Source organism: Branchiostoma lanceolatum, chromosome 3 (assembly GCF_035083965.1).
Source record: "Branchiostoma lanceolatum isolate klBraLanc5 chromosome 3, klBraLanc5.hap2, whole genome shotgun sequence".
Taxonomy (NCBI): domain Eukaryota; kingdom Metazoa; phylum Chordata; class Leptocardii; order Amphioxiformes; family Branchiostomatidae; genus Branchiostoma; species Branchiostoma lanceolatum.
Genome location: NC_089724.1, coordinates 22,705,649 through 22,731,098, shown reverse-complemented (window position 1 = coordinate 22,731,098; position 25,450 = coordinate 22,705,649). Strand labels below are relative to the sequence as shown.

General features: G+C 41.7%; 2 protein-coding genes across 3 annotated transcripts; one reads left to right on the top strand and one right to left on the bottom strand.

The window, feature by feature from the left end:
* Window positions 1-642: 642 nt before the first annotated feature.
* On the bottom strand, window positions 643-15,222 carry LOC136431076 (transcription termination factor 2-like). The gene is made up of 20 exons (XM_066422295.1): window positions 15,092-15,222; window positions 13,655-13,763; window positions 12,834-12,920; window positions 11,650-12,610; window positions 9,728-9,854; window positions 9,306-9,528; window positions 8,824-8,963; window positions 8,065-8,154; window positions 7,477-7,636; window positions 6,997-7,090; window positions 6,383-6,650; window positions 5,989-6,169; window positions 5,403-5,646; window positions 4,763-4,936; window positions 4,454-4,521; window positions 4,090-4,243; window positions 3,767-3,849; window positions 2,893-2,967; window positions 2,439-2,522; window positions 643-2,080 (listed from the first exon to the last, which is right to left on the bottom strand). Exons 1-20 carry the CDS (start codon window positions 15,117-15,119, stop codon window positions 2,020-2,022), a joined length of 3,411 nt encoding a protein of 1,136 aa, XP_066278392.1. The 5' UTR covers window positions 15,120-15,222; the 3' UTR covers window positions 643-2,019.
* Window positions 14,583-24,524, top strand: LOC136431083 (uncharacterized). 2 transcript variants are annotated; one of them, XM_066422310.1, is made up of 11 exons: window positions 14,583-14,675; window positions 16,323-16,681; window positions 19,051-19,153; window positions 20,371-20,531; window positions 20,761-20,832; window positions 21,807-21,876; window positions 22,081-22,172; window positions 22,357-22,483; window positions 22,727-22,761; window positions 22,986-23,075; window positions 23,295-24,524. In XM_066422310.1, exons 2-11 carry the CDS (start codon window positions 16,416-16,418, stop codon window positions 23,488-23,490), a joined length of 1,212 nt encoding a protein of 403 aa, XP_066278407.1. In that variant the 5' UTR covers window positions 14,583-14,675; window positions 16,323-16,415; the 3' UTR covers window positions 23,491-24,524. The 2 variants fall into 2 exon arrangements, with proteins under 2 accessions (XP_066278407.1, XP_066278406.1); XM_066422309.1 differs by lacking the exon at window positions 14,583-14,675 and having other exon boundaries at window positions 16,105-16,681.
* The last annotated feature ends 926 nt before the right edge of the window (window positions 24,525-25,450 follow it).

Genomic DNA, 25,450 nt, shown 5'->3' with positions numbered 1-25,450 from the left:
TCTGTTCCTGTTTGTAACCAATGCTTAAGTGTGTAAGCGTACATACTAATATGAATAAAAAGGAAACGTCTGGTAATGGAGGTTACTGCCTTAGCAAAATAAATATTTTTCCGAACAAAATTTGGAGATGTCCGCCAAAATTTAAGTTCTCGCAATTCTATATATTAGTTTTCACAGAACGTTCGAAAACCGCTACGTCACGCGCGGGCGCCATGTTGGATGATAACCTGGCAGAATATAGAACAACGGCGCTATTTAAGTTACGCAGCGGGTCCGAGTGTGCTGCTTTTGTTTCCACACTGTGGATCATTAAGTAGTCTAGCCAACGCTTGATATAAGGACAAAGTTGCAACAATAGGTTTTGATCCGTATGTCTTTAAAACAATCGGCATTTCAGAAGGTTTTTTTATACTCAGCTTACCCCAAGACAAAGCTAACTGTGATCCACTCAAATGTTTTATTATTATAAACGCCGGGCACATACATCTCACGATGATCGCAGGTAAGTAGCAAATAAAATAAGCTATCGCCGAGCATCGATGTCCAAATTGTTTCCAGCGTTGTGCGATGTTTCCCCTGCGGCTCTTATGGATAGCCACCTGGCCGCTTTTGTGCTTCTCAGTAACCGACGAAATGTGGATCTAGCAGTTGAAATGTTTTTTATTCGGACAGCACTAGTGATATCTTAACTGTAAACTGTGATGTTTTGAAAAAAGAAAATTGATGGAAAATATAACCGATATGTCACAAAAGATATGAAATAAAAAAATGGCCAACTGGCCACAAAGACAGGCTAGGGCTGGGAACTGATCTGACACGTGGAAAATGTTCCAAGTACGTAGGCTCCACTTTGGGACGATGGCAAAATTGTGTACATATCTTCACAAGCCTTTCCAGTTATATTTTCCGTCGCCGGGAATGGCTAATTTTACTTGCGTACTTCTGTCTGCAATAATACGGGTCATCACGATGCCAAGATCATACTAGATAGGGGCAAAAAAAGACCAATACAATACAAAAGAAAACTAAATCGATAGTTCGTAAATCAAATCAGTAAATAGGTGTAACGTTAGCTTTGTAAAGAAAACTCTAATAAACTGTCTTGTACAACTTATCAAAAGAGTCTGTTAACGTGACTTTGTGAACGAAACTATAACAGCAAGCATTATTTCATTCATTCATTTGATTAAGTTAGGCCACACCATCTTGATTTCATGGATGACATCGCCTGTTCTCCAAAGGAAAAAAAAAGGTCACCTCTTCCGAGGTTCCACGGAACTCAAGAACTTGCAAACTTAGATCGCCGAAAAAGGCCAACGTTGTACCAGCTTGTCATAAAACTCGTTATGTACTACCACAAAATACGCAGGCATTAAAGTTCACAAGTAAACTGGGGACGGAATTGTGGATTGGTATGCCATCGACGTTGGCTATGGGTGTTACGTTTGTACAGCTGTACGCGGCGGCCAGCGAGTATCGCCCAGACAATTATATATTTCGAAGACGTCCTATCCAGTTAATTCCTACAAATGATACGGTTCTATTGCAACGATGAGGCCACTTCTTTATGTATTTGGCACATGCAAATATTCAAAGTGATGCTTTAATACACGATTTTGATTAATTTGAGACACAGGCAACCAGATGATCATGCAAGCATCTTCTCTTAATCACCCATTTTTCCTACCGTCGTCATTGTGTCAGCGCTTGGTGGCAACTCTTTTACATAATTCTGTTTCACCTAATTTCATTTTACAATTTTATCAAAAGCTCTTTAATGATAGCAGGAAGCACCTGGTCACTTGACTTATTTATAAAACAAGATGTATCCTTGTATCACAGCAAACTACTCTTTACATGAAGAAGGGTTTCTCATCGATTTCTGTGCGATATTTCTCATACCATGTTCTTGGTGGCAATTTTTCCTAAGTTTCAATATAAATAAATAACCGATAAATAGATCTTTAAAAACTAGATGATCTATAAAGTCTCCATATGTCCTTCAGTCTTGCATGTCCATTACAATCCGAAAAGCTGTCGCAGGTCAGCCAACGACAGTTTCTGTTTTCCAACGTCACCACTGTAATGTCAGAGAGAAAAATTGTTAGTAAAATGTGATGTGAGCACACTTCATTAACTTACAGATGAGAACATCTGAAGACTACTTGTACATAGCGCATGTTATCACAGAACATTATAAGACACTCATTTTCCTGTATCCAATTATGGTACTTCTTATCACTTTGCAGTGTTTTTGTGCATATGTCACAGCAAACCATGAATTTGTAGTCACTTGACAAAAGGGTGTAAAGTAATGTTCCCTACTCTCTCATCTTTAAACATGATTTCTAATCTTGCAACTGTTTCCAAGTTATTGAAACCATTACAGATAAATGCGCAGAAACAGATTTACAAGAAATGTCTTCAAAATTACTCACCCTGACAAGACTCCTTGTGCCATGTTTTTCTTGGCCTTCTGGAGGTCCTGGATTTTTTCTTCCACTGTATCCTTGCACACAAACCTGGGAACAGGTAAGTGGTACACAAAGAGTGTGTTTTGGGGTAACAGGTAAAGACATCAAAAGGTTACCGTATGCATAGACATGACATCACCAGAAATGCCTGAAAGGTACTAGGTCTTTTTAAATGTGGTTTCTTAGATCATTCTAGAGTACTAGTGAAACAGAGCAAAAGCTTTGTGTCATGCAATATATCCAGGTCCTGCATGCATTAAAACTGATGTATTAAAGGGCACCACTGCATATGCCATTCGACAAAGATACAGTCTTAAATAAGATATGAGTTGTATATGCCCAAATTATCTTGTTGGGGATCCTGTACTTTACAGTGCAGTATAACTATATTAGGCTGCAGGAGATAACTGGTACTGACTTGTGGATGACTACATCGTTCTTCTGCCCCACCCTGTAGATCCTGTCCGAGGCCTGGTCCTCCAGGGCCGGGTTCCTAGGCAACAGGGATAAGGAAGGGATGTAGGGGATTGATGTATAGGGCGGTGCCCATCTCCGTTTCATAGCCCTGGGCCACACTGAGGTGAAATCACTGTAGCAGGGGGCTAGTCCACTGGCAGTGAAGTGTGTTTAACTTCCATACTGTTTCAGAAGTATGTACCATTTTTATAAAGTGTTTGGTATGACTCAATGCGCCTCTTGTCCAGAGGTGTCCTTCCTGGGGCTTGAACCCCAGTCCTTCTGGTCCAAGTAATTTGAACCAGATGTGGTGAGAGACAGAAGCGCAGACCACTACACCACAGGGACACCCCCTGGATGTAGGGGAACTGTACACAAAATTCTAGTCTTCTTCAGGTCAACGGTTTTTACAAATGTCTTTTTGTTTACTACACACCCTTGTCCAGTCTTTTATTTTCCTCTAAGCAGATTAAAATGTATTCCGCAATATGAATATTCTCCCCAGTCTTCACCTTTTTCGTACCACAAGGTTACACTAATGATTTGAATGGTAATGTCATACCTTAACTGTGCATTATGCAACATAGCAAATACACGTTGTTCATGCACTGAAAGTCCAAACTTTGCTGTGCCTAGGAAAAAAAGTCTGTTTCTGATCACAGCTCGGACAAAATTAGGGTCGGTAGGTCGGTCTTTAAAAAAAAATGTAGTCTATCATTAGTGTGTAGTGATCATGTGGTGTTGTGGGTCTCTCACTGGCATATAAATCTAAAATGTTCTCTCACCAATGTACAGTGATTAAGTGTCTATGGTACACATGTATAGTAGTCTCTTACCAGTGCATGTCAAGCAGGAACAGGTGACTGCCACCGATCAGATTGAGCCCAACTCCTCCTGCTTGTAAAGACACCAGAAGGACCTGAAGAGAAGAATGGAAACTGGTCAATAGATGGTATGTTATGTAGGAAGAATCACAGAGTGGGAATATTGTTGTGGGAAGATGAAATAAAAAATTCTGCAACCAAAATCATAACAAGAACAATTTGGATGAGGAAGTTGCAAAGACAAATGGGAAAATTACCTTAAAAAGAGAATTGCATAACAGTTGAGACAAAGATAATGACATTATGATCTGGGTGAACAGTGGTGTTATTCTGACCTCTGGCCCCTTGGGGTTCCTGTTGAACTGTTCCACAGCCTCCATCCTCTGCTTGGGTGGAACCCCACCCCGGATCACGACGTACCTGTACCCAGCATGCTCCAGGTGCTGCCCAATGACGTCCAGCATTTTGGTCCACTGGGAGACAATCACACTAAGGAGACAGGAATAATTTCCTGAATTCTACATGTTATGTTTTCAATCTGACCTGGTCAACACGACTTGGCTCTTCTAAACATAATGTTCACTGAAAGCTGTACATAACTATGACCTTTGATAAATGTATGGAGTTTAACATATTCCTACATCACAACAAATTACATGTATTGAAGAACACCAGAAGAGAATCCCTGATAAAACTGACCTCTTCACTGGGTTGTCGGGTGTTGACTTTGACTTGTTGCTAGCCAGGATACCCAGAACCTTTTGGATCTGTGGGAAGTAGGGTCAAAATATTTTCTGAATGACTGAACGAAAGAGTGAATGTGTGAAGGGATATATTCCTCTTTGATTTGTAGATTCGCAAGTAAATTATCCAGAAACTGATTAAGAATACTGAACGCATTTCATCTTAGATCCACTATAAAATCATCTCAATTTGATAAATTTTGCAACCTCACATGATATCAGCTTTGGGGTTTCTAGTTGATGTCATGACATGACATGTGATCACCTTAGTACTTGGTTTGTCAGAGTGAAACATAGAGGACTTCTCTGCATCTTTGCTTGGTAGGTCCCTGTTACTAGGCGTGGTTGCAGGGTTGCTATCCTGGAGGCTCATCTCCCTCAGCTGCTGCTCCAGAGTGAGGTCGATGCCCTCGCTCACAAAGGTCTCCGGGTCTACAGCCTGCAGGGAGACAACAGGTCACATGAGTCTCACTTTGGATTTGAAAAGACACTGGAAATGTTGAAAACTTTTAGTAACTTTAAGTCTTACGTGTTGTAATTCTTCTTGCAAACAGTGGGAAAATAGCTTTCTGCAAGGTTAAGATATTCAAACCTCCTTGCTTTCTGTAACCTGTGTCTGTATCAGGATACTTAACATGTACCCCTTTTGTGTAAAATGGTTGGACTTCCTCCCAAATGTCGAGATTTTTTTCTCGTTATGATCCATATATTGTCTTTCCTAAAAGCCCATTACACACCTGCATATTGATCAAGGAGGTTATATAGACTATATAGTATATATAACCTCCTTGCATTGATCAACAAATGGCACGCAGAGGCAAACATGAGGGTTTAAGAATGAATCCTCTCCATACACTGTAAAACGTGTATGGAGATGATGTAATAATATTCTCCAGGTACTTTACCTCCTTCATGAGGCTTAGATGACAGCAGCATTGTCTCAGCCGCAGCAGCTGCACCAAGATGTGGCTCACTTTCACATTCTGCTGCACTCCTGGAACATTCTGCTGCACTCCTGGAACCTTCTGATGCTGTCCTGTTGCAGTCCTAGGATCCCCTGCAGGAGCAGTTTGGACTGTACCAACTGAGGGGGGAACACTGTCCTTTACGTTCTCTCCATGCTGGAGGAGATAGTTCTGGAACGTTTTTCTGAAAACAATACGAAACTTAGTTCAACAAGCAGATACCATTCAGTTTAATAATTTTTCAAATCATTGCCCCTTTTTACCTGCATAAATTCTGGACAACACTGTAACCATATTATCAGTGGGTCAGTCCTACAAATCAGTCAGTTTGTAATAAGTTTTCAACATTTAAAATTACTTCTTCAAAAGCAGTCTGCAGTCTGTAATGAAATGTTGATATCACAGTTGCAGGCCCGCTTTTAAATCAAACTGCCCGCCATCAGCGCAGAAGATGTTTTGTCCATGAATATGTCATGGGAGATTTCTAAAATGATATCCTAAACTCTCCTAAAACGTGCCAACCCACCTTGTGTCCTGAAAGAACTTGTCATACACAGTCCTCTCGTCACCAGACAGCTCAATCACATGACTTATCCTGTTGCATTGTGGGAGCCTGACCAGCGGACGGCCGTCCCTCCCCTCCTGCCCCTTTGTTCTTCGGAGCAGCAGGCTGTTCACCAGCGTGTTCAGGCGGGCCTTCCCATTGGCTGGTCATCAGCAACAAACAAAACCTTTCAGTTACATTCTATATTGGGCCACAGGTAGAGCCTCAAAAGAAAAAGCCAGATCTTCAAGAGGAAATGGTTTTGGGCACACTGTGGCTTATGCTCTGACTGGGGCAAAGGGCCCAAAAAAAGTAAGTAAGTAAACATGTTTGACAATTGCTTTGCAAAATCTGTCGACAATCAATTGCTCCTCACCTGTCTTGTTATCTACCCATTTCTTCCACACCTTCATCTCATCGAAGGGTGCACAGCGCAGGAAGCGCATTAGTGGGTACATGTCCATCAGGTCGTTCTGTATCGGTGTTCCCGACATGGCCCAGCGGCTGTGTGCCCTCAGCTGGCAGGCAGCGACGGACGTCTGCGACTTGTGGTTCTTGATGGCGTGAGCCTCGTCCAGTATGATCCTGTCCCAGATGACTCGTAGGAGGACGGGCATGGGGCCTCGGGGCTTTGCGGTGTCACTCTGATCACAATTACAAAAGTTGGGCTAAAAGTAAGGGTCTATTTCATTTTTCATTAGACAGGAGCTTTAGATTATTATCATACACTAGGTAACATTCTAAAAGGATTTGACCTACCACACGTTACAGGTACATTGTTTTATCATATTGAAAAATACACCTGAAAAAACATCTGTTATCATCCCTGTCAAATGTCCACTTGTAACAAGACGTTAGTCCTAACCACTTTTCAAAAAGATTTGGGGATGGGGTGTCATCCATAAAAACAAAACCTACCAAATGTTTTTCCTCCTCTGTCCTTATATATCAAATATTAGATAGCAAAAGTCTTTAAATGTTTCCTGGTACCTGGTTGTCTCCCTTCTCCTCTTCTGCGGCCCAGCTGCAACATTCCTTCCGCACAAGCTCGTAGGTGCTGAGTACCAGGTCATACTCAGCAAGACTGCGATGGAAAAGATCAAAATTCGAAACGTATCTTCATCAATCTACAGACAGACATGTTTCCAATGGTGATACCACTAAGGACAAATACAAGTACTTTGTAGTCAACAAGATGCTGTGCCTGAGGCAGATGGCTCCCCTAAACAGTGTGTGGGTTTTATTGTGTTTGCATCTTGGGGAGAATAGTGCAAGGTAGTATAATGCAGAAAGACATGTTTCTAATGGTGATACCGCTAAGGACAGATATACAACAGTGCCCAAAGGTTCAATGCACATTTGTACTGGGCAAGTTCATTTCACTGAATCACATTTTACCCGCTAAGCACAAGTTGTGACCTAGCGGCACATGTAGTATCCAGGGTACACGTTGCCATGGTAATGACCTACTCTGTGTGGTCCTTTGTCCTGTTCTGTCCGTGGTACAGGTACACTTGAAGGGTGTCGTCCTCTGTGTGTCGCTCCACCTCGGCCTTCCAGTGGAGGATGAGAGAGGCGGGACACACAACCAGGGTGGCACGCGACTTCACCACACCCTCCGGAGCTGCCACTGTACATCATGTCATGTACAATAATACTAGTGTTGGTGACACTCGCACAAACATGATTTTCAGGTTTGACATTTGCTGGAAATTGCAAACTTGATTTATGAGTAAACCAACAGTACACATCGGTTTTTAATGAGGAATTTTTGAAAGTTAAAGATATAGAATTTATTTTGTATATCCTGTAACAGTTCCTCAAGAATTTCATATAAGGTGGAAATAATAGCATTTGTATTCGGATCAATCTTTAAAAGAGGTGTAGCCTGGCCTCAACTCTGAAACAAGACAAGAAAAACAAGCCTTTGACCACATCACTAATCTTTTTTTCTTAGTTATGACTGTTGTTTCTAATTCTAAACCGTTATTCATCCCTTCATTTTCCAGCTTCATTACCCTGTTACTATACATGCATGTATTAGATCAACTTCCATACCTTTTGTCTTGTTCCGTGTATCGTCATTCTGCCTCTGAGTCAGTATCAGAGAGATCATCGTCAACGTCTTCCCCAACCCCATGTCATCAGCTGAGAAGACCAACCATCACACAAGTTAACTACAATGACTCTGATCTGCACAACTAGGAATCTGTAATATGGAGAGATGAAGTTTGTCCACCATCTTATATGAAGAGCTTGACTTAATTCCTTGTGAGTTTTAGAAGATTTGAGATCACTAAAAGTTATTTCTAGATAGTGGTGCGGATCGGTCCGGCCGGACCGGTTCCGGACTTGTAAAACGTTTAGGTTCAAGTCCAAAAAAACCTAAATGTCTGGAAACAAGTCCGGACTTGAAAAAAAATTCTCTCACTCATACACTCCTTTTTGTTTTAAACCATCTTAAACCTTCCTTAAATCGTGAAATTTGCACTAGAAAAATATTAAAACATTGCTGTTTTTGTGTTTATAACTGAACTTTTGTGTTAATTACTGACTGTATATAATTCCGTATATATAGTTTTCAAATTACATGTAAAATATCTGCCAATATGCAATTTTACATGTAACACATGTAATAAAAATATTCCAAAATTATTGTTCAGGTCCGGACTTGAAAGTCCGGACCTGAACCTAAACCTCTGGACTCGAGTCCACACCACTATTTCTAGACTTGTTGAGAGATGTATAACCTATAAAACATATTTTCCAGGATTGCCCTACAAAAATTCTGGGATGAAATCTGTCATGTTTCCTCACCCAGAATCCCTCCAGAAGGCTGCTGCCCCTCCCTCCAGGTGAGCCAGGCCAGGGCCTGCCGCTGATGGGGCAGCAGGCTCACACGCAGGCTGCCCGGAGTCTCCATTTCAGCATCTGGGGGTGGACAGGATTCCAGGGACCTGCAACATTGACAGAATCATGTCAACGCAATAAGAAGATCACAACATGCTCTGGACCCTTGCCTGAATGTTTTGACAAAATGAAAAATTTGTGAGCCAAAAGTTGGGCATAAATATGAAACCTGTAGTCTAGAGGTAAAAACTGGTGGGTCAGAGAAGTAAGTACAGATTAAATTGCTTTACTTTTTAAAGTAATATATTATGACACATACTATAGATAAATATATTTACAATGGGGTAAGGAACTCAAGGGCAAGGCCAAAACAACAGATGCTGGTTTAGACATAACCTCCTTGCTATGTTAGTAAGGTATCTAAGATAGCAGAGGGAACAAAGCCTTACTTGTGCAGCCTCTCGATTGCCTCAGAAGTCACCCCTGCCACCTGCTGCAGCCTGTTGGCCGTCATCCTCCCCCCGTACAGGGTCTGCCCCTGGGGGTGGGGGGCATACATCTGCTGCAGGACGTGGGCAGGGAGGGGCTGTGCAGGGGCGGGGAGGATCCTCCTGTCCCCCTGAAGATGGTGCTTACTTGGCTGCTGCTGCCGAACATGGATTCCAGAAGCACCTGTGAAAATGGATCACATCACTGACAAATGCCCAAAGTAATTTTAGCTTGCCTGCACCACCCTCAGGTGCTAAAACTTGTATGTATCTCAGCCAAGGAACTCATCTTTCACCAGTTATTTACGTTGTTTCACTTCATGAAAGTACTCAGATGTTGACCCTTCCTCAACAGATAAGTATCACTTTGAAGTTGAACTTACCTTGAGGTTGGCCTTGACTTGAACCAAGATCAATGGATTTGATAGCTTTTTCAAGGTCCTCAATCTGCGTCTTCAGTTTCTTCCCTCCATCAGGAAGAACAGACAGCTGGACCTTCTTCACCAAGTCCTGACAAAAAAAGGAAGACATTCTTCAACGATATGCCCCGTCTGGCAAAAGACAAGGTGTAAGGCTAAGAAGTTAGAGCCAGAGAGCATAGATGCAGAGGTTGAAAGTGTGTCTGTGTTGGTACAATCAATATAAAATAATGTGGGTGTGTACTGAGTTTTTTTGAAATCGATGTTACAGTCAAACCTGCCCAAGGCGACCACCCGGCGGTCCGAGCAAAAACGGTCGTGATGTACAGGTGGTCGCCATGAAGAGGATTCCACTCACATGTTTCCAGGTCGAGGTTTATTACAGTACGTAAATGGATGGAAAATCATGTGAATTTAGACAACATGACCCCCACCAGGTTCAATTCTCATTGACAGAAAGATCCTACAAAAATTACATTTTCCGTCATCGTCGTAATAATTGTATACCGCTACATCGTGTATAAATTTTTTGTCATAATTTTGACTACAAAACAATGGTTGCCTCAATGATCGCACTGCGCCCTCCCGCATTCACACGTTACATTAAATAGTACACACTCACACACATGCACATCATCGAAGTTTTAAGGCCTAAGACAAATCCCTAGAAAACACCTGCTGACCCAAGCCTTTTTTGGGGCGCCGACCGCTGGATAAAAGGGGCAAAAAGTTTTCGATCTGACAACTAAAGATGGAACGGAACGGTGTGATTTCGTCGCGCCGCGCCGCCAAGCTCTGTGCGACCGCATCGAAAGATAAGTCAGTGCAGCAGAACGTACACCGTCCAATAAAGGTTTGTGAGATTCATGGAAATGATAAGAATATCAATTTAAATCAATAACTAGAGTATTCGTAAATGTTCATACATAAAAGCAACGTGTTTTAGAAAGGTCAGCGGTACGCCAAATCCGGGCCGCGACAAAATCCAAGATGGCGTCGGGACCAAGGAACAATATTTCTCGCCCGACGTTTTGCCCGCCGCGAAGTCATTTTTCGGCGGAATTTAGTAAGACACAGACAGATTTTTGTTGAAAATACAAGAAATAGATAGTAGTTTCTGCGAAATCTGACTTTTTGACGCCATGCACTACGTATTCGTTTTGAAAATTGAGTTTAAACCTAACTGAGTTTGCGGTAAACTATAAGACTACGATAGGCACAACAACATCACAAACATTTGTCTTTACAATATTTATAGGGTATTAAAACACTTCATGGAGGAATCGATGCTATAACATTGCTATTCCATGTATTTTTGTCCTTATTTTTGTCCTTCATAGTCTTGAAAACATTTCCGTGAAATCCGACAGCAAAATTATCCGATGTCACCACACGCTTGAAAATTAGGCGGCCGCCATTGGCAGGGATTGTGCTCTGTGCGGTCCCAATTCGTGGCGGTCGCGGTCGCGTTGGACAGGTGGTCGCCTTGGGCAGGCAGCTTAATGCTTGTGCCTATGGGGAAAATTTACGGGACCGAGAAAAAGCGGTCGCCATGGCCAGGTGGTCGCGTTGAAAAGGTGGTCGCCTAGGCAGGTTTGACTGTACTTTGTAAACACTTTTTTTTATAAAGTTAACGAAGTAAGTTCCTTGACGGTTCCACAGTTTCGTTCAAACTAACTGCTCCCGTAACCAGAACACGGAAGTAAACAACTGATGCTGTTCGTCACGCGGACTATGCATATGAGCTAAATTTATAGACAAAGGTTATAATGATCATCAGAAATCCTCCTTCAGCGGACCAAGCACACAATTTGGGGTTTAAACAAAACAGCAGCGATTTCAACAAAAACTTGGTGGCCTATCGCCCATGGTTAAACTTTGCTTACCTCCTTCTTGCGTAACTGCTCCACCAGATCTGCCCGCAGTGCTGCATCAGCTCGGGACATCAGCTGACTTGCAGGCTGGAACCCTGGGAAGGCTGTGATTGGATGTTGCTTCATATGGACTGCTGTGATTGGCTGATGGGTCTCAGGCCCTTCATGCACTGTCTGTTTTGGTTTGACAGAATCTGCTTTAACTGGCTGCTTCTGCATTGCATCCTGTTTTACCTTTATTTTGGCACTTTGTGTACTTGTAACTTGAGCATCTTCATCATCGGAAAGTACAATAACTTCTTTCTCTTTGGCCTGAGGTTGTTTTGTGCTGCCTGAGACATTCACCATCTGGCCTGTCTTAGAATCTGTTAAGACGTGTTTGGCATGTTCTTGCCCGCTCATCTTTCCTTCACTGCTCTTGCCTTTCCTCGTATCTACCCCACTAGCTTCCGTGCCATTTGTATTCAGTACTTTTTGTTCTGTGGGAAGTGTTTCCCCTCCTCCTGCTCTCTGAGACTTTGATCCAGCTCTTTCAGCACACGCTGGGTCATCCCTGACAACAGCTCCCTTCCCAGAGGACACAGACTTATCCCTGCCAGGGTCAACATGCTTACCATCATAACTATCAACCTTGTTGTTATCCACATATTTAATCAAGTTCTCTTTTTCCACCTTTTTCTCCAAAAAACCTAACTTCTTTCCTGATGATCCAACTATCTGTCCTCCTTTTTTAGATTCTTTGCAGAATGGATTTTTCGACGGCAGTTTTGACTGGTATTGGGCAGCATCCTCGTATTCTTCTGAGGAATCACTGTCTGATGTTGTCACTTGTGGGACCAATCGCCACTGCTTCTTGGAATCGACATGGTCAGTCTTGGTGGCTCTCCTGTCTGCAGTGCCCTGGTGAGGAACTTTCCCACACCAGCCCTTCCCCTTGGTGGCTTCCTTCGTAATCTGACATCTGTAATATAACCTGTAGGAAAAAGCAGAAATTTCAGGTTGCGTGTGCATGTACATGTCACTGCTATCTATAAAGATGCAGCATTCGAAATTCACTTTAGGGAATAGGTGCACTGGTGCACAATTTTGGTGCACAGGAAGAATCTGGGGGTGAGGGGGATCTCACGAAATCAATGTTGATTCTATAGAATTTGTCAGAAGAAAAATAAAGCTGACAACAGCTGGACATTTCTCACCACTTCTGGCCTGTCTCCTTGTCCCTCTGAATCCTCTGGAGCTCTGTGGTTTTCCCAGCATGCTTCAGGCAACCAGAGGGAGGGAGGCTGGGTAATAACAATGAACAGAGGTAACACATTGGTCACAAAGATTACTCCACCCAATCTACATGCATTTACATACAAATAAATAGGAAGGAACGTAGCAAGGAATTGACACATGTAATTCCCAAATTTAATCTAATCTACATGAAATAGGGATATTATACGCTGTAAGTTCAGAGGAGCAAGCATTGTATGGAACAACTTTATACCAACATTTAACATTACTAGTATCCCATTCAAACTCAGTGGATAAAATGGACTGCATATTTTACAAGTGACATTGAGAGTGCAGTAGTTAATTACTCCCAAAGTCCCAGACCCCTTTATGTTCTTTTTTCTATGACTCATGATAGTATTAGGCTATGTTGATTTGATTGGAAGACATCCGCCTGAGCATCAATTTTCGTCTATTTCCATAAAAAAAGTTTTCTACCATACTGTAAATCATACAAAGCAGCTATAAATTGAGCAAATATATGCCGTATATTTATGAAACGATATTTTGGAAAAGTCACCTGTTCAACCTCCCTGACCAGTGACCTCGTAGATTTCCTACTGAAGGCACCTTTTTTTTTAAAAGTTTTTTTTTATTTGCACGCTCGCATCAGTTTTAGGGTTCCCAGAGAGGTCATTGATATAATCAAATCAACATGGCCTAATACTATCATGAGTCATGACGTACTCACATCCAAATCCTTGTCTACTGGATAAAAACTGATATTGTGCCACAAACTCACCTGACATGTTTGTTGAATCCGCATGATTGGGGCATTTGAGAACATATGTAGAAACTCTTCCCCTTGTTTGGACCCTCACTAAGGCCAGTCTTCAGCATACATGGCTTGCCTAGATTGCAAAGTTATAAGATGTATGATTTTAATCATACATTTACTTAAAAGTATGTAAAGCTTAACAGGTATATCTTAACATGAACCATGACGTATAGCTTACTATATATATATCTTACAGATCTCCACTGCAACATACTTATGTTTATACTGCATCAGATTTCACAGGGCAAGGTAGGTAATGCGGTGCGGAATTTAGTGGGAGCGCCACAATTATTTTCCACATATTACATTATCTTCTTATTGATATTATATTTCAACATTTTCTTTGGCAGGAGAGTTTTGGCAAGAGTAGGGGATGTTGCCATTGAAAGGGTAGGCTACATCAGTACATGTATAATGTTGTGTGGTTTGGAAAGTTCTTGGTTTTAAAACTTTCAAATTGGTCATTGTCATCTACCCTGTAGGCTATAGACTATACCAAGGACATTATCCTTGACTATACACATTGCTGCCCTCTACTTTTACCTTGAACGTTGACCACTCACTGTTGTCACGGCATTGTGTTGTTGTTTTATATTTGAACACAGAGTATGTGTATTTTTTACCCTGTGCCCATACAAATTGGTCAGGTCAATAACAGGTTCTTAGCTTTTGGTTTACACTTAAACTTTGTAAATCAAAGACCACGACTTGTCACAACCTACATATAATCTGTACACGTGAGGGGTCACCCTCCCAGCACGTGCATGTCATGTCCATACCGTAGGGACTACCATACGGAGGTAACAAACATTTTAGTCAACACCCATGTTGTTTACATGTGCGTCATGTAGCGGGCCCATGGCCATATCGGTACTTTGCACGCGGTGGTCATGCCCGCGCCCATAACTCAGTGCGTTGGCTTCAGATGGAGTCCGGGCGGTCACGAGAAGGCATTGCTATTTACTGTTAGCGGCATCTCAGCGTGGTAAGTGTCATTTCTGCTATCTTCCTTTTTCTTGCATGGCTGTCATAAATCATTTATCTGACTAAAGTGGTCTAAACTGGAAGAACATCCTACTCTGACGAAAACAAACTATGAGTTGACATGTTTTTGGAACCACGACTTCACGTCCTTCGTAGATACAGAGGAGCGCAGGTCTGCATAATTTGGCGAGGAATTGCAAAAGGCCATACCTATGCCCTATCTATGCCCATACCAAGAAGGTTAACCTCCTTGCCCATACAAAAACAAGTGACGATAGCATTCCAGAGTGTAGCCCCCCTCCCCCTTCTTGGTCACGTAAGACGTTTCTTGGAAGCGGCGTCGGCTTGTGTTGCAGTAGCTAGAAGTAAAATAGCAAGCGTCACCGTGACACGATATTGCCATAAACTACGCCTTACCGTGTCCTTGACAGAGAACCACGTCCATTCTGGGTATCTGCAGTTAATATTTACTCAATTACTGTCTATTTTGTAGAATCTATATAAGAGAAGTGGCTTCTACACGTTCAAATCACCTGCAGATTGCGCGCGCAGGTCGCAGGTCAACTTTAACCAATCACATATGGTTTCTGAATTGTCAGGCGAGGAAGATTTGAGAATCCTCGTGATTGGTTATTATCGTTGAAAGAGGAACCAATCAGAATTTAGCACCCACCTGCAGCTTGGTGACGGGTGGCTGTGTATGGAGGTAATCCGTGATGTAGCGAACTGGAGGTCACCCATATAGTATATATGATATACCGTTATAACGGACTGCTCATCATTCATATCACACTTCATTGAATGATGCAATCATTCACACGTATGACAGACAAAGCCAACAACAATATGAAATAGCCGACAACACTTTCTAGATCTATTATCAACAAGTTTATTCAATGCAATTAATGAGGATTCTAGAACTTCTCCCTATTTTATAGAATCTCTGGTTGTTCAACTAATAGCTGATAATAGCCTCACGATACTGAATAGCTGATATGTAGGATGGTTTCTGTTTGACGGCCTCAAACTACACGTTACACATGTAAAACCAAGAGTCTGTGAAGCAAGGAGGTTATGCACACCATAAATACAAGTCATTTTTGTTAATTTCTCTAGGGTTACAATTCATTTGGGCAAGTTTTAGGGGCAAGCAAGCGTTTAATGATACGATACAGCTATGAAAGAGATCGCTCAGTTAAAAAAAAATTGCCAAAGAAAAGAAGAACGAGGCCTAGGGCTCGTGTAATCGCTTTCGGCATTAAAGTTATGAAGTAAGAAATAGATAAAGGTAATATGTCTCGATAGCTTTTAGGAACTAGTGAACTTTATTGAGCATAAGCATTTTGTCGAATGAGGTTGATGTGAAGAAACCATATCAAGTTCCCTCGAAACCCCCAATGGAATCTCAAATTGTTGTCCGCGATGATTGTTCAATGGTTAGAATAATTGCATGGTGATAATCGTCCCTGTCATCCATAGCTGCGCTCAGATAAGTTGACATCTTGTCGGCACCAGGGATATTTTGTCTTTTTCCTAGTCCTGTAAGCAAAGGCGAATCTATATCTCAGTTACGGGGAATCCTTGTTTCCCTTGACATATAATCCATCGGAGTGTAATCGTACCCTCTTGTCACAATGGTCTGTTACAGCGGAGACTATTCCAGTTGGCCCCCGGGACTGAGGGTGTTCACAGCAGATTTCCACCCCGCCACGGATCGCGCCTGTCCGGTACCTCAGGAACCATGTTTGGCAAGGGGAAAACTAAGTCTTCTGATTTAGAGCTGGTACTACATGATCTAGAGATGGAAACCGAAGCGGAAGGCACGTTTGGTAGTGAACTACAGGGACGTAAAGACAACCGTGTGGCACCAGCTGTATTGAGCAATGGCAAAGACGCTCAGGGCGTACAAGAGAATGGATTGTTGTCGCCTTCCAAGACTCTAGCTGTGGCGAACGGTACGGCGGGCAACCATGGTGTTGAAAACGGCAGTAACGTCCGGCAGGACAGGTAAAGACAATGACATGTTCACCTGTATGTCTATGTAGGTGACATAATCCTCGGTATGTGTCCCCTAACCTTTGGATCATTATTTTATACTCCTAGCTGACAATTCTCGGGTCATGAATGCAAATGTAACGCCTATAATTTAGCACGACCTTCCATATTCTCCTCCTTGTTACAAAAATATAAGAATGATTTGATTTGTTATGTTTAGCCATAAGTATGGCTCAACATATTGTTTTCTCTCATGTTTCTTCTCCTGTCAAATCTTCAAATCGATTCATCTCTGTCATTTTTTGACCAAATGACCTGAAATTTGGTACAGAGGTAATGTAGGCAAAAACCAATGTACGTTCTTTTCCTTTTTTTGATATTGACCTTGAAAGTGATTTTATTGAGGTTTTTAGGCTATTTTTAGCATATCTTGGCCTCCTGCGCCCTTGTATTTCAACCGAATGACCTGAAATTTGCTGTATATGTGGCTTGAACAAATATTTAAAGGACTACATTCCCATTTTTGGCATACATATATTCAAAACGATTTATTTTGGGCTTTCTTGACAATATTTGCCACTTCTGTCACTTTCAATACTACATATGACCTACAGGTCATTGACCCCGAGTGCCTTGCACCTGGCCAAGCTTGAAGTTTGCTTACGAGGAGGAAAGACCGGACATAAACATTTAACGTGATTATCGGGAAAACACCATGTTCCCTTAAACTCAGTGGTTAAATTGCAGTTTAGGAAATTTTATAACAGAAAACATGTTAAATCAATGATTTTGTGAATGTTTATTCTAGCATTAGTTATTCCAGATATTTTCAAACTCCAAATTCTTCAACACAACACGGGAGATCGTTTCTCCTCAGACTGGCGCGACACTCCTGTCAAAATTGATTGATGATCTCTCTCTGCCGCCGACTTCATACATGATCAAAGGCGGGTGGTAGGCGGTGCCTTCCTACATGTCCTACGTACGGGCGTATGGATCGTAGAATTCGGCAAAAAAGGAATGATTAGGCCAGTAGAGTCAGTCCCCGGTAAGGTCAATGATTCGCCCCTTTGCGCTAGCTTGCAACGTTAAATGAATGTACCCTCTGGTGGCCAAACTTCACTGACAAACTTTCTCCCTATTATCATCATGAGCTTGCGTTAGTCTGGTACTAGTGACTATTATGTGCCGGGAATGTTTATCTATCGCAAGCCTTGGAAGGAAGTTCAACCATGATAAATGGTCGGCCGTTGCGAAAATTTGGAATCCCATGCTGTTGATTTTTGTGATTGAATCTGTAAGAAAATATATTTTCATGTCGTTCATGTTTTTGGGACGGACGCCGGGACGGGGTGAATTTTTTCTATCATTTTCGTCCCGTTAGTAATGCAAATCGAATCGTGTTGCACAAGAGGCAAAACACTAAAAACGTGGGTCTTGTGGAGTGTTTTGGAGCGGGAAAATGCCGGATATTAGCGGTGCCGAACAGTGTACATCGTCGCGCGCGGGTGACGCTCCGTCAAAACAAATCCGCTGGTGGTCTAGCGCGGCCACCGAAAATAGGCAGAAACACACAGGAGGACTTAGCACCTTCGTTTATGAGGGCAATTGTGAAAATCTTTTGTTACAAATTGTTCGAACATTGAAACATTTGGATAGATGGTTTGAAACTGTTCTAAATAAAGAGATTTTTGTGTAGTTACGTTCGAAATGTTTCCAACGTATGTGAAATGAGTTCAAACATGTTATAAGTTTCAATTCTAATTGTTTGAACACTTTAGAACTGTTGTGACTTAGACATTCTTTTAATCAAAATAGTTCAAACATATTACAAATATTATATTAAAACCCTCTCGGTGACTTTGAATTGACCCAAATATGTTGTTTTTGGTCATTTCCTTCGTCTCCTGTCAAATCTTCATATGTATACTATGGAAAACTTCATTCTTCCCTGGGGCTGATCTTTTTTAATTCAATTTTGAACTGGGTTGATTATGCGCAAGAGTGTAATTTTCAGCGGATATTTTTCGACTGGTTTACATGGAAATGGCACGGAATATCCCATTCTTGCAAGGGGAGGATTCTTTAATTATTTCTTTCAATTTTGAGCTGGAATGATTATGAAAAAGTCCATTCTTTAGCAGAAGTGTTAATCAATTAGTGGATATGGTTGTGGACTGGTCCATATTGTGTTGAGGTGCTACTGGAAGACTCAGTTTTGGACTGGGGTGATTCATTTTTTTAGTGCAAGTATTTTAGAATGGTCCATTGTTATTTGGGGAGAGTCCATTTTTTGCATGGCGAGGAGTATGGCTAAACATGCTGTATTTGCTCGCAAATGTTGCCTTTCTAGTTTACTATTCTGTTTGCGTGTTAAACAGGACGAGAAAGGATACAGAGGAGTTGCAGCGGGTGGCCAGTGTCATGTCCAACCAGGTGCCTGACGACAAGGCCATGGAAGATGACGTCAAGAACTTCCTCAAGGTTGAACACATGTTTTTTGTTAAAGATACATGCTCGGCCCTATACCGTATACGTATACTCCTACGACTAGTTCCAAAACAAAACAAAACAGTCGTTCGTTTGTCCTCAAAACATCATCGAACGCTAACTCGGGAAGCTTGGATCACCTCACGCCACTCGTACCTGTACGTATGTGTCCTCCATTAGTATTCGTAACTCAGTTGTACTACCCTGAGTCTTGTGTTTCCCCCTTGCCTAGGCTGCCACAGTAATATGTGACCTTCTAATTTGCACGGGGGACGACAATACGCATATATATTACGCCATTGTCTGCACGTTTATAAGCTTCAGCGCATCCCAAAAGAATATTCTAGTATCAAATATAATCCGTGAAACTAGCTAGTTATGTTTAGCCATACCTAGTATGGCTCAACATATTGTTTTTGTTCACGTTCTTCTTCTTCTTCTCCTGCCATATCTTCAAATGGAATCTACTCCGTCATTTTTGGGCCAAACGACCTGAAATTTGGCATGTAGGTAAAGATTGCAAATACCCCCAGACCCTTTTTTAATTGTTTTGAAACAGGCCTAAAAATCATTTTTATGGAGGTTTTTTGGGGCATTTTTAGACAATTTTTATATTTTGGGCTCCTGTGCCCTGGTATTGCAAGCAAGTGACCTGAAATTCGGTACAAGGGTGCCTTGAACATGTCCCTACAGGACTTCAATCACATTTCTGGTGTACATCACTTCAAAATGCTTCATTTTGGGGACTTTTGGGCCCATTTTCAGACCAAAAACAGGCCAAAAGTGGTATCCACGTTCCATGTTCTATTTGCTGCTGGCCAAGGAATCCATGTTCTATCTAAGGATTCCCGAGTTCCATTTGCTACTGGCCAAAGAACACTGTTCTATTTAGGTCATCTGAGGTCATATTGCAGGAACACACGCAAGCCTTTGCAGTAAGAAGCTCTTGGGATCTCGCAGAACTTGTAGAGAGAATTTTTTGCACGGGTGATTTTGGAACAGTCAATTTATGCATCGGGAGGGAGATTGGCGAAGTATGATGCTCTCGCAAATGTTGCCTTTCTACATGCAGTTAATATTTCGATTTACCCAAGTATTATTTTGGGACAGCCCACTTCTTGCATGGAGAGGAGTATGGCTAAACATGCTGTATTTGCTCAGGGGCAAATGACGGCCTTTCTAGTTTCGTCATCTTTTTGTTCTTATTTCAGAACCTTGCGAAGAACAGACTGCGAGAGAAGGTGTTTTACGTGGCCGCAGTGTGTAGTCTGGTGGTGGTAGCGTTCGGTCTCCTCGCCTTACAGTGGCTCATCCCGTATTACTTCGCCGTCTCCGCCCCAGTCCTCATAGGACTCAGACTCTACCTGTACTGGTGCGTATCTGTTCCTCAGATTCTTCATGCAAATTTGCACTATTTTGACTTGGATTCCCTATCTTACAGTTTGGATTTTATAGCTGTATTTTTTGGGCTGCATTTTCTCCAAATTTGACAGGTAACGTTAACGATGTCAAAGGAAAGTATACTCACGTATACGTGATTCACTTCAATTAATTAGTTTCAGGCTCAATTCAGTCATGTTTCCATTTTTCTGCACCTTCAGTACCAAGAAGTGGCAGTACTTCATGCTGGACTTCTGTTATTTCGGAAACGTCATTACTTATATCTATATCTGGTAAGTTGTTTATTTTGGTATTTTCTGAATTATGTCGGAAATCCCTTATAAGCGTACTCATCTCTTGCATGGTGAAAACGACTCCATACCGTAACTCTGATAATTATTTTTCAAATTTTAAGCAGGGCTGCCATGTTGGAACTCCTAATCTTAACGTGTTACATTTAGTACATTTATGTTACATGTACTAGACCAAAGACGTCGTACAAAAATAAAACCAGTACCAGGGTACCATTTAAAGTGCCGGTCTTCTTAAGTGCGTCAGGACGATACACACGTTTTGTCTTCGTTTAATCGCGCAGCACTGATGGAACTCGTTTCCTTACTCTGTTGGCATGCCAACGCGTAAATAAAGATGGTGCTTTTAATCCCAGTGAAATGACTTATCCATAGATCTAGACTGGTCTTTACATATGGCCTTCTTTACCAATAATAAAAATCATATGGATATCAGTGCGGTCTGAAGGCTCTTACCCTGTCCAGTATAGTATCTTTGCGTGTGAAGCGCGGTGTCGCAGGAAATAGCTCATGATCAGTGGCCATTATCTACCAACACACATTTGCCATTTGGCTGGAGACTTTGTGAATACATAATCCTATAATGTCCTTCTATCCTTTTGTTCTGACCTGCAACAAGTAGCATGCCGCAATCTGCTTAATATTTCATATACTCAAGTAAACACTGATGGGTGTAGCAAACTATTTCTGTTTTCTTGTGCGATACGAAAATCCAGCAGTATTGTCACTTTTTGTTTTGTTTGGACTCTACCATTATGTCGATGTGGCTATATATAGTCCAGATGTAATAGAACCAAAAGAGGGATGATTTCACCGTAGTGTTTGACCCCGGTAGATCTGCTTGCAGATTAACAAATCACATTTATGTTTTTTCCGCCACCGTTGCTTTTCTCCTGTATGAACCCAGTAAGATCAATTTACATGATCAATGATGTATTGTTTGGTTGTCTTCCCAGGGCGGCTCCGGCGGAACCTAGACTGTTCCAGATTGTTTTTACCATCGCCAACGGACCCCTCGTCATAGCGGTAAGGATAGCTGCCAAATATAGGGGTTGGGTTTATGAATGAGAAAATGGGGGAAGAGAAACTGTGAAAAAATGGAACACAATGATAAAACAAGGAAATGAGAGAAACGATATAGAAATATTTTAATGTATTTTGATATGTTCCTAGCCTTAATACTAGCTTTCACAAAACTTTCTTCTGATATGTACACATTTTCTTTCCCAGGTTTTCTTCTTCCGTAACTCCATCGTGTTCCACAGCATAGACAGAATGACGTCAGTCTTCATCCACTCGCTGCCTGCTTACGTCGCCTATGGGTAGGTACAGTAAAAAACCATGTCGTGAAAGGCTTCTTGAAGGACAAAAATACGTTATTGTTTTGGAGCGTATGCGGTTGCCGAATTCTGCTTTGATGCATCTAATCTTTAATTTTTTTTCGAATGCTCCATTTGATATCTATCAAGCTTAAGACAATAATGTCATGCATGTTCTGGTTTTCAGAGTGCGGTGGTACTCTCCCCAAACATCAGTACATTGGTACACACCTTTCCCGACTGAGACTGAATTCCAGGACCCATCATTCATCTGGCTGCTCGCCGTGCCACTCGCCTGTTATGTCGGCCATGCCGTGAGTCTAGAACGAACTTTCCACTGATAACAGCACCCATAAAAATAGAAATCTACGCGGAAACAGCATTATCATGTTGTAGTCAACCTTGGTTAGCACCCAGCTAATTGTTCAAATTTGTACATTGGTCAAAGAAAAAACATCACATAGACTATATGATAATGACTTCAGACCAATAAAGTATGATTATCCCTGTCCTTGATTGTTTGTTTGATGTTTGACATTTTTCGTCTGCCCCTGCAGCTGCTGTACGCAGTAGTCGTCAACGGCATTCTCAGGTCAGAACACAAACCATACATTTACCCTTGTGCGCGCACTACAGGCAGTATTGTAAAGTCGTGTGTCTAGTCCATGTGTCTGTACACATTGTTGTCATGTGTACATCATATAAAAATTCAAGTAGGTTTTAGGGAAAGCCTCCTTCGTACATCATAGTAAAAGCTATTCTGTAGTTTGTCAAAGTCTATCATTGATTTCTGGGTCTCATTCTCGTGTTTTACAGACCCAGTCCGGAGTACTGGAACAGCTATCGCTTCATGACAGCCAAGAAGAACGGCGTTGTGTACAAGGCCCTCAACATGTTTGGCCCCAAGTAAGTGAGAGACGTGCATTCATATCATACACTTGCATCAACACAATACGTTTTTGATATTATGATTCCAGCTGTGAGATCACACCGTACATTTGTCTAGAGATAAAATGTGTCGTTTTATCATGAATTCGCGAGAAAATTGTGTTCGCGATCGCTTACTGACGTATGTATGGAAGCGTACTTACATGAATCATTTCCCCACAACATCATCTCCTACAGATTTCTGTACTTCAACTACAACCTGCTGAACGTGTTGATGTGCCTGGTCTCCATGCTCCTGTGTCAGATCTGGTACAGATGGTTCATCGCGCACGCCGTCTTCCTCGCCGTCGCGTTCATCATCAAGGCTTGGAACGGCGCAACCTTCTACATGGACGTGTTCAGCCAGGGGAAGGGCCTCTCGGACTGGGACTGACCTTCTGTACCGCTACATGCCTTTCGCCGCTTCTTGTGGGCAAGATCAGCAAGCTCGTAGGTTCAAACTGGCAAAACGTTCAAAAATCCACAGACAGTGACCTAAAATCAAAATTCCAACCACACCTGCACGGAAACGACGGACAGTTCTCTTCATCAGAGACGTGGAGACAATACGGGCTGCCAAAGTTGCGATCGTTGAAAACGTATGCACAGTAAATATGAACTATAGCCTGGACCTGGGGCCAGCTGCTTCGTTCATGTTTTACCGGCAATTTCTGTCGCGCTGGATCTGGACTTGGAGGTGTGATGACGACCGTGAACTGCTCTAGTCGTGAGAAACACACATGGATATCACCACTACATCCACGGTTCTTGTACTGCAATACTGATGGGTCGGAGACATCGAAGAAGTCTTCTGGGAAGAAGTGTGTTGACAATAGACATTGATAGAAATGATACAGTGTAGATGATTACAGTGTTGCAGGCAATATTGATCATCGTAGTCATACTACATGTATCTTTGAAGTCTGGGGGTGTATCCCCTAATGATCTCAAATATCATTTACACGCATAGAAATGTACATAATTAACTACATGAACATGGCATTTCTTTCAGGGGGTTCGAATATGGGCAATTTGTACAGATTGTTTTGTAAATATAGGATCTCCCAGAAAAGGCTGAATGACATTTGAAATCGTATGTACAGTATATATTTGAAGCAATCGATATCTTGGTAAAAGGAGGTTTTGTCTTAAAAACTTCTTTACCTCAGGCATATAGCATGGATTCACATGAGGCATACTGTAAATATACATACTTAAGTGTTTTATTGCACAATAAGTAAGCACACAATAGCCATATAAACTTGAACAAGTGCAGGGAAGAGAAGATGAATGGGTGTCAGGATTTACACCATCGTTTTGTGTGTGTGTGTATAAAACAGCAGTACTGTACTATTCTATTGTTACAATTGGATGCTATTGATGAACAGAATTCACGGAATAAATGAGGGGAAGCCTGTTAGACATGTTTATGAAGTCTCTGTATCTTTCATTGATAGACTTTAGGTGTGCCAACTGCTATTTCCCCCCAAAAAAGTGGTCGTTGGTGCTCCTTAGCTACTGGCGCAGAAATGATAAAATGGTGACCCCTAGGCTGAATATAACCATATCATTGTAAGGCTACCATCAAATCTGTCATCTCCAGCATCGAAGTATGGATTTCAGACCACTTATCCTGTCATCTCCAATAGAAGGGAAGGTAAAATGTAAATATCCCAAATTGTAAACAACATGGTATTCAAAGTATTTTCATTTACCATAACCTAATAACAGCACCAGGGTTACTAGTTATCAGCCTGTCTTTAAATTGTAGAACTCTGTATTCAACATATGGACCTTCCCAAAGGGACATTTTTTTGTCATATACAAAGGTTTGTACATGTATGATGTTGATTAGAGACGGCATGTGGCAGAAGTGACAATAGACACATGAAAGGCTATGTTTTATATCTTATTGTAAAATGAAGCAAATTTTTCAAAAAAGGTAAAAATTTTGCCGATAACTTTACATGTACTTTGAAACGGAAGCTATTGCACTCTTGTTTCTTTTTCAGTATAAGGCCACAGCAAGTAATTTTTATGGATGACATCAGCGCGCTCATTAATTTTCGTCTGATTTCGAAAAAAAACACAAGAAATTTCATTGCCCTCCGACGGTGCTCAACATGCCAAAAATTGGCAAATATGTCGTAAACGTTGACAGTCTAAGGTGTTTCATTGCATATGAATACCCAGTGTAGTTCCTGCCCATGATGGTATAATATCAAGCTGTTTTCTGCATTTGTTCTAGCAAGGACATTATACAAATAATGGGGGGGGGGGGGTTCTATTCAATTGAGCTGTACATGTATACACAAGGTGTTTCATCGCATATGAATACCCAGTATAGTTGCTTC

Excerpts from the sequence above, each read along its gene's own strand:
- LOC136431076 (XM_066422295.1), bottom strand. The coding sequence starts at position 15,119 with ATGGACGTGGTTCTCTGTCAAGGACACG. Across the intron at positions 3,850-4,089 it reads GGAACCCCAAGGGGCCAGAG|GTCCTTCTGGTGTCTTTACA; the intron begins GTCAGAATAACA and ends TCTTCTCTTCAG. Across the intron at positions 2,523-2,892 it reads AACGATGTAGTCATCCACAA|GTTTGTGTGCAAGGATACAG; the intron begins GTCAGTACCAGT and ends ACCTGTTCCCAG.
- LOC136431083 (XM_066422310.1), top strand. The coding sequence starts at position 16,416 with ATGTTTGGCAAGGGGAAAACTAAGTCTTCTGATTTAGAGCTGGTACTA. Across the intron at positions 19,154-20,370 it reads ACGTCAAGAACTTCCTCAAG|AACCTTGCGAAGAACAGACT; the intron begins GTTGAACACATG and ends TTCTTATTTCAG. Across the intron at positions 23,076-23,294 it reads CTCAACATGTTTGGCCCCAA|ATTTCTGTACTTCAACTACA; the intron begins GTAAGTGAGAGA and ends CATCTCCTACAG.